This window comes from Aplysia californica, unplaced genomic scaffold, assembly GCF_000002075.1.
Source record: "Aplysia californica isolate F4 #8 unplaced genomic scaffold, AplCal3.0 scaffold00455, whole genome shotgun sequence".
NCBI classification, from domain to species: domain Eukaryota; kingdom Metazoa; phylum Mollusca; class Gastropoda; order Aplysiida; family Aplysiidae; genus Aplysia; species Aplysia californica.
The window spans coordinates 301,430-310,732 of NW_004797725.1; the positions used below are offsets into that span (position 1 = coordinate 301,430).

Below are 9,303 nucleotides of genomic sequence, written 5' to 3' on the forward strand. Positions count from 1 at the left end.
GGGGGGGTATTCCACTACAAAAGAAGTTCTGTACGACGCACATTCGTAACTCTTTGCGGTTTCACGAGATGCACGAAATAAATAAAATAAAATAAAACGCATGGTCATGAAGAGCCGACGATGGTGTTTTCAAATGCATCGAAAATACGCAGCGAACGCAGACCGAAGTATGGAGACAAAGCTGTCTTGGGGCCAAGTTACAAGCATAGATGCCACATTCCTTACGTTATACACACACTTTCTTCCCTCACGACAGTTATTGAATTGATTTTTTAAAAGTGTTTCTATTTTGCGCATGCCATTAGCCCAATCAGAATCTAAAGTATCTAGCTCAACAATAATGAAATGCGGACTGTCCAAGTTCAAAAATGACCCCCGGAGCATTCAACCAAGTCTGTTATATGTGGGTCATCTCTATCAGAAATGAACACTGAAGCAGAAGTACCACCCCTTATTATGTTGATTGGGGGAAAAAAAAGGGGGGGGGGGGGCAAAAAAAATCATTCCATTCAATGGCAAACCCTTCTCCTCTTTCTCATTTTCCCGGCTCTCATCCCAACTTTTCTTCCCCATTTATATTCTTTTTCTGCCCTTTCTCTTTCTCATTCTTATCGCAGACCTTTCTCTGCGACCATTAGGTAAATGATCCGTGCTTTCGAGGATTATGTTACGTATAAAACAACTGCAGTCCGGTGTAAGGACAGCACTTACAAGCCTTGTCAACCCGTGCAAGCGATCCGGGGGGCTTAAAGCCAATCCACCGATCTGCTCCCGCTGCACAGAGGCGTATCGCAGATGTGACCCACAGTGGGTTCTCCAGTCGACTCTGACACAGTTATTTCTACTAAGTAGCGGAAACCGTTAGAGTAACACTTACCATGCCCGGTGCCGGCAGTAACTAATGGCGGGACAACAGCCCGGCCACACATGCAGGACCGAGGGCGAGGGGCGGGCGCTGCCGGGAGGCCGGCAGACCGGCACAATGTGACGGACATCAACCAGAACGTTTTACGTACAATAACTTATTATAAATTATAATGCAGTTGAGAAAGAGACTGAAGAGTGAGATAAAAAAGAAAAAGAAATGAAGGGTAGATAGTAAGACACGCGTACAGACAGACAGACAGACAGACAGACAGACAGACAGACAGACAGACAGACAGACAGACAGACAGACAGACAGACAGACAGGCAGACAGTGATTAAGGAGAAAAAAACAATAGTGAGATCTTCAATATTTTTCATATATTCACACTGAATAATTTATGCCATGATCAGGTAACAGGTATTCCTTATTTCAAGGTAGACAGACTATCCCTGAACTGAACAAGGACTACTGTCTGGAGCATCTTGGCCCCAACACATGTACCAATAGACCTAGAGCATTTGAAGCAAGCCATTCTGGGAATCTTTGACAACTAATATATCATGTATACTACAAAGTACTACAAGAAGTTTTGAGAAAACTCATTGCACACTCACCCAGATGGTGTGGTCTCATTTCCATCATCTTCATCATTCAGATCACTGTCCTCAGCATCGTCATCATCTTCTTCAAGATCATCATCCCAACTGGGCATCTTTGAAGCAGTAACCATCTTTTTCTCAACATTGCGGAAATTTTTCGCTGGAGCTCCATCAGCCTTTGGTCTGTGCTCTAAAGCCGACAAAACAGGCCCTGGTTTTGCCCTGCCTTTCAGATTGCTGAGTGAGTGCGCATGGCGGGGAGCAAGAGGTTTGGACGCAGGAGTTACAGGAGTTCTGCCAGATTGCTTGGTGCCCAAGGGCTTTGCTTGAGTGATTGATTTTTTGGGGTACTGTTTCTCATCTACTGACCCAGCCCTGTCAATGGAACCCTGACTCAAAGACAGTCTCTTCTCTTGAGACAATGGTTTATTATGCAACTGTATACTAGCATTAGAACGCTCGAAAGGAGGGCGGCTAAGAGGTGGCTTGCTGGTAACCTGAGAAACAGAGCTCAAAGCAATTTCTGCATGAGAAACAGAAGAGTCAGCTTTGTTAGCACTTTCTGCTTGCTGCTCATCTGCAGTGAGTTGGCCTGATGTAAAAGATCCATTCTGGGCTTGTAAGGCTGCTGAAGATGGGGTAGTCTTGTAAGACAAATGATCAGACAAACTTGCTTTCCTATAATACAAAGTTCCAGTCAAAGTATTTGTCACTGGCATCTTTTTGAGAGAAGATATTTCCGAGACTTTAGATTGGTTGTCTGGGGTCTTCTGATATGTGGCTTCTTCTGAAAAATGTGTAATAGTGAAGTTTGAAAACAGGTATTCTGCATTTCAGTTGAAATGAAGCTTGTTACACATCGCAAAACATGTCAGTACAAAACTTTATGAAATGTATTGAGCTGAAATTTTCTGGTAGAAAATCGATACATTTCTCAATTTTCCATTACAGAAAGCTATTGATCATCAAATACCCCGACAAAAAAACTACCAATAATAAGCCTTAATCTCATGAAAATGTGGTTGCAAGCTTATTTACCTAAACACACAGGTGGAGTAAATTTTAATCCTGATTTTCTCAAGAGTAAAATGGTTCTCTTCTGGAATCCTAAGAATAAATGCTGACAATATTAATTTCAGCGCCAAAAGATCTTGCCAGGTCAGCAGTATAATGAGACACTTCACAGAAATAAGGTGTCTGAACCTGCCTCACAAATGCTACATACTACAATGAAAAAAACCGATTGTCATACAACATGTGTAACCTCTAGAAGAATACAGATTTTCAACACAAAAACATCATGTATGTCTTGATAAATGAATTTTCAGATGCCAAATATTAAAAAGTACCAACTTACAATATGAAAAAAGTGCTTCAGTGGAAAAAAGTATAAAATTACAATGACAACTGTGATCTCAATATGAATGGGCAAAAAATAAAACAGTTCATGGAACTTTCAACAATGCAGTAGCATTCTTTCTACTTTCGTCACATGTTTTTTGACAATTAAGAAAAGGCAAGGAGAAAACAAAACTAACATCAGGCCAATTTCTTTACAGATATCTCCAATTAAACTGCACTCCTTCCAGTGGACTTAATTCTGAAAAACTACTCATTATGACTGGCACTGGGAACAATCATAACAATCCTCTTCAAGCATGAACAAAGATAGCTATTTAATACTGATGAAACAGAACATTTTTTTTTCATCTCTAGACTCAAGAGGTTCCTGTGCTACTTTTTTTTTGCATCAGCTGTCACAGATTCCTGTCCCCCTAATTATATTTTGGATTTAGAGGAAGCCTTTCAATTTTATCCATCCTTGATTTTTAAGAAATATATAAAAAACATTTTTAAAAACTTCCATCCTTCAAGTATGTGTTTGTCCATTTATATGGAATACTTATTATGAGGGGACCAAAATGCTTTAAATATTGATCTAATTTGTCATAGAGAGATACTTGTGCCCAACTGCTTGCCTATTTAGTAGCCACATTTGAAAGTTTGAAAGTCTATTGACAGTGACATGAGGCTACTCAAAGCAATGGATACTGCTCAAAGACGTTTTTATTTTATTTTATTTTATTTTTTACTTTGGGGGTGGGTGGGGGGTGTTCACCTTAGTAGATAATCGCATTCACTATCACCATTTGTCTATGATAAGTAATAAAAAAAAGAATTACCTGCAGCGTTATTTGTTCTATTCGGTTTGTGACCATATGTGTTACCATCCCTGTTTTCAGAAGAAGCCTTTGTCATATTGTGCGGCGGTGCAGTGTAGCAAGTGTAAGATTCAGGACTAGACTCCTTGCTTGAGACATCCTCTTTGTAAGGTTTGTTTGGACTGTAGTCTGGGTTTCTCACAGGCGGGGACACATAGCCTTGAGAAGCTGAGGTTTGGCTGGGTTTCTTAGGTAATGCTGTATCGCTGACTTTGTTGACAACACTAGATACTAAAGGAGTGGACAAAGAAGAGGAAGCTGTGCTGGCAAACTGGAACTTCGTCTTCATCATAACTTTGGATTCATTGTACTGCTTCACCGAGGATTCAGACCCAGAACTATTTTGCCTTTGTAGTTGTGAATTTGGTGCATCACTTGGAGATTGACTCTGTTTCTTGGTAAGCGATTTGTCCTTGTTTCCTCCAATTCCACTCAATGGTCTGAGGAACGAATTTCTCTGCAAAGAATGATTGGTTACATCTGTTGAGGTCTTCTCTGCAACTGTTGAAATTGTGCTTTCAACCATCTTTCTAGCCTTCTCCCCATTGATATTAGCAGCCACTTCAGTCGCACTCACAGGTCTGACGTAGGGATTAGAGGCGTTGGAAGTTCTTCTGTTCACCCCCTGGGTCAAGGCATGCTGAGGAGCTTTTGGAGTTGTTGATGTACTTTCAAGTGTGAGTATTTGGTGTGCAGCATTGATGTTGCCTGTATAGTACATCCCACTAAAATTGTAACTATTAACCCCTCCTGGATCTTTACTGATCATCCCTATGTCTCCCTGGTTAAATAGATGCACTGACTGCGTCTTAGATGTGTTGTACTTGAACATTGGCTTGTTTGCCTGTTGCCTTAGAGGCAACTGTTTCTTGAGCGACAATTCATCAAGACCAGCAGTAACCTTCATTGCCTCCTGGTTTCCATCATAGGGAATACTGCTCCTATCCATTGCATCTCGATATGCATCTGGATTCATTTTTCCTCAATTTTATCTACTCTGACAGTATCCCACTCATATTTGCCTGAAGAGCACAGGCTAAAGGGCACTGAAAAAAGAAAAATTAAAATTCAATGCAAAAACAAGATCACTGTTTTACCCAAACAAAGATTATAAACTATAAATAGGCTATGTCTGGGAACTAAAATAAATTGACCAGAATCTGGAAAAAACTGTCTTATAATATAAAAGGGAAAAAAGCCTTTTTCTCAAATGTGACTCCTTTCAAGATAATTGTGAGGTATCGTGCTGAAATTAGGCACTCATCAAAATAATTAAATCAAAGATATCGCCAGTTTACAATTTCTATTGAATTTTGGTTCTTTCGCTCAACACCTTTGGCTTTTATGCCAATTTAAAAACAATTTTTTTGAGTGTATTTTACAGAAAAAATGTTGATTAAAGGCTTAAAAATATAAATATTCAGTTTCCAAGGACTCTCATGCTATGGAAAAATACCAAATGCTGGCAGCCATTTTCTCGCTACTTTTACCTCATAAACCAGGCAACCCCACCTTGTTCAATTGCAAATATCTCGACTTCTGTTCAAGATAGATGGGTATTTTTTTCATTGAAACATAGACAAATGAACAAGTTTTAAAATGATACCAATAACCTCCCCTGCCCAAAAATTGAGGAGCGCCTCATTCCTCTGCGTTTTATTGTAACACAATTTCTTAAAAAGCTGTATTTAAACTTAGTACAAGTTCCAATAATGTTGAGGATGAATATTATATCAATGAACAGCAACTTAGTCCCAAAAATATTATTGCATTGACCTTTAATTAAAAGCCACAATAATGTGGTAAGAATAGACTTTATAGACTATTAACCTGCAAATTATCTGTTTTTTGTTTTTAAAAAATACAAAGGTTGGGAATGATTGTGAAAATGAATTCCACACATAGACACAGTCATATAAAATGTGATAATAAAAATAAGCCTGATATAAATTCAGATGATTCAGTAGAAACACCTTGATCACCAGACTGGAGTAAGCAGAATAACAATTTCTGATCCTTCTCCCAAATTAAAACACAAAGCCGAACAAAAGAATTCGCCAGTCAAACATAATATAATGCATACACATGGGAAAGACAAATTCAAACATCCATAACTAGAAAAAACTTTTTTATCTCAGGATACCTCACTCCCATCTCCCCCCTCCCTATATAAATTCCTCATATTTCTATATCTTCTAGACAATATATATGGTAGTAAATGTAGCTTTTTGACCCCTTGTCTTTGCACATCAAAAAGGGTAAAAGTTTATCTGATGTCTCCTCTCAGAATATGCTCAACTTACTAAACACACCCAGTGTCTCCCTCTCTCTGTTGAGCCAACATGGAGGTAGCCATGCCTGTCAGGCATGAAAGAAGATTTTAACTTTTATGTCGCATAAGTCATTTTATGAAGGGAAACTTCACCTAAACTTTACCCAAAAAATGTTGGCAGCATTATAACAGTAAATTTAAAGGCATAGGGTGAAACAATGCTTCTCACTCCTAAGGTAGCTCAGGTTATTATGTGATTTCCACTCCAAAGTGAAATTAACACATCATTTGTGTCACGACACAGTGGAATCAGGCACTTGTCAATTTTGGGGCATATGGAGTTATGTATCATTTTAAAGCCAGTCCATTTGCCTTTCTTTTGATGGGAAAAAAATATGTTTATATTTCGCGTAAAAGTTACGTTGGCAATTGAAGGAGGTGGGGGGTCACGTAGCTTGAGAGGTAAAATAAGCGAGAAACAGCCGCCAAAGTTGCGTTATTTCCTTAGCTTGAAAGTCCCTGGAAACTGAAAAATTATATCTTTTATGCCTTTAATCAGCGTTTTTCAGTAAAATCCACAAAGAAATGTGTTCTTTAAAGGGCATGAAAGGTGTTCAGCCAAAAAACAAAAATTCAGAGAAAATTCCAAAATCTACGCGGAAATGCCAGTTTCTTCACTGTCATTCTTTTGACGAGCGTCTGATTTCCCCACGCTGCATCATATTTTATAACGAAACAGAAATGAATAAAACTTGCAAATTTTTATTTAGGCTCCTTTTCATAATTTTGCCGTGTGAGAATTGCTCACTTCCATGGAATCACTACACAGTACAGAAAAAAAGCAATGCTAAAGTGACTTGAAATTTATGCACAAAAAATATCACAACTGTAGCAAAAAGTGAAAATGTAACTTCATATTTATCATGGTATTCTTATAAAACTCACGATATTTCATGCATGACAAGCATAAACAAGAAAAAAACAAAACCAAACCAAAACCTAAGATTTCTGTTCAAATATAAGGCCTCATGAAATATCATCTTCTGTACAAATGAAAATGTGCGTATCTACAGAGAACTATAGATCATGTTCTATTCGTTAATAATCTAGCTGTTCAATAGCTCACAAAATTTTATGATAAGGTGAACATTTGTTAATGACCAATCTATCATAGAATCTACCATTCCAGTTCTCTCAGTATATATCATACAGAGCCTAGATTCCAGTGCCTAGCTTATAAACCAAAATCCATCCTCTCTATTTCTGTCCATTACAAAGTAGCCTACCAATGAGCATAAAATTGGGGTTCTAAAACACATCAAAAGTAGACCTAGGTAGCTTAATTACTTTCCAAAGGACATAACTTAACTTCAACATATCCAGCCCCAAGGCAGCTGGAGATCAACATCAAACCTCTCATACTTACTTGCTATAACATTGTTCTATAGACTAGAGGCTGTGCACCTCGGACACCTGCTGCGGATATTATTATAGGGGTACAATATTCAATTCTAATCTATGGCCAAGTATTACATCATCAGCTGATGGGTTAGCATTTTGGGGGGGCAACATACAGGAGGAACAGTTAATCTATAATCCACAAAGAAGGAGCAGAGATGGGCCTTAAAATTTAAAGGGTCACGGCATGGGGCTTATTTTTCCAGATTCCAACACTTTATCACTTTTACAGAATTTGGGTATTTAACTACCACATTTCCAGATAATGATTGTTTTGGGTAGTGTTCTATATACAAAATTGTCCCTTTGCACTAAAATCTCCCCCCTTTTCCCTTTTATTTGTGCGCTGGAATGAAAGTTTGAGAAAGTAAAAATTTACTCACAGTTCCTGAGATATTTGGATTTCAAAGCAGTTAAGCATAGATCTATATATACCCAGAATTGTAGTAGTAGATCTAGTATATATAGACTACCCGAATTTTTTATATATTTAAAGTGAATAAAACGTAGAAATCTAGATCTAGAAATATTCCATAGATCTAGATCTACTAGATTCTACTTAGATCTAGATCTAGATCTAGTTTCGCTCTTTGACTTTGAACTCAGATATATGTCATTTTATTATAAAATATTATATTTATATTATAATGTATATAATTAAGTAGATTTCTAGCTATAGTATAGAGACTAGGCCTATACACTATAGAAGATCTAAATCTAGACCTAGATTATATCTAGTGTTTCTTAACAGCTAGGTTTCCATCTGTATTTTTGGGGGGTAGAGGGTGGGCATTTACAATGAAAATAAGGGGAGGACTTCTGTAACAAGCGACCACTGTGAGACATATCAGAATTGAAGGCTAGGGGTAGGGGTAGGGGTAGATATACGGGTAGGGGTAAGGGTAGGGGTACGGGTAGGGTTAGGGTTAGGGGTAGGGTTATGGTTAGGGTTCTAAGGCCTCTTCTTTATTGTGTTTGATGGGGTGGTCGCTCGTTACAGAAGTCCTTCCAAAATAAGAACCACAATGATAATGAAAGAAAGCAGGCTTTCATAAATGCGTTTCCTTATTACATGACATGATTAATGAAAGGGTGGCTTTCACTTTCGTTCATTATCATGTATGTGGTTTTTATTTTCACTATACTGTGCCTGTTTCCCCACTACCCTAGGAATACGGCACGGTATGGACAAAAACTTCTCGCTAAGTAACACCCGAGTTCAAAGCTTCCAAGTCAAAAGAACTAACAAAGTATTTAAGTAACTAGATCTAGTCTAGTACTACTATAACCATTAATTGACGCCATTGACTCTAAACCTAGATCTAGAATCTCTACATCTCTAGATCTAGAATCTAGATTCTAATCTCTATTCCTTGACGTTGGAGGAGTGATCAACGTTGATGATTTATTACATGACATTGGGACGACAGAATGGCTGTCGCCCAACATTCCTTGTGATTATGCGTCCCCCTCATTTAATATGAAAGTGGAGTTCATAAACATACCTACCAACAAGTGTCAACTATCCATTCAGCTTCCTTATTTTGAAAAAGACACTGAAAAAAGTTCCAATGGGGATCTACCCCACTCCCATTGTACCGCTTTCCTCCATTCATCAACAGTGCGTATCGATGCTAAGATACAGCGGAATGCTGGAAGTCGACCAATCAAAACACACAGAGAAATGTTATGTCACCAATGGGAAACCTCAAGATTCAAGGGCAAGTACTCTAATAAAACAGGAAAAAAATCCATCGCGCATGTTTTCTTCTGTCCCTTCTTTTTGTCCATAATAATTATTATGAACAGGAGCTGTTGTCTCTTGTGATGTGTGCCTTTCTTTTTCTCCTCTCTCTCTCTCTCTCTCTCTCTCTCTCTCTCTCT

General features: G+C 38.3%; 1 protein-coding gene across 6 annotated transcripts in view; it reads right to left on the reverse strand.

Moving 5' to 3' along the window:
* LOC101850830 (tubulin polyglutamylase TTLL4) overlaps window positions 1-9,088 on the reverse strand; it is a 38,597-nt gene extending 29,509 nt beyond the window's left edge. For 2 of the 6 annotated variants that reach the window (XM_005105160.3, XM_005105157.3), the window contains exons 1-3: window positions 8,929-9,087; window positions 3,651-4,735; window positions 1,483-2,254 (exon numbers count right to left, since the gene is read on the reverse strand). In XM_005105160.3, coding sequence (XP_005105217.1) covers window positions 1,483-2,254; window positions 3,651-4,665 — 1,787 coding nt within the window. In that variant the 5' untranslated portion in view covers window positions 4,666-4,735; window positions 8,929-9,087. Of the gene's footprint in view, window positions 1-1,482; window positions 2,255-3,650; window positions 4,750-8,928 lie in introns of those variants that run through there. The other 4 variants (XM_005105161.3, XM_013086319.2, XM_035971543.1 and 1 more) reach the window with 3 other exon arrangements.
* Between the last annotated feature and the right edge of the window lie 215 nt (window positions 9,089-9,303).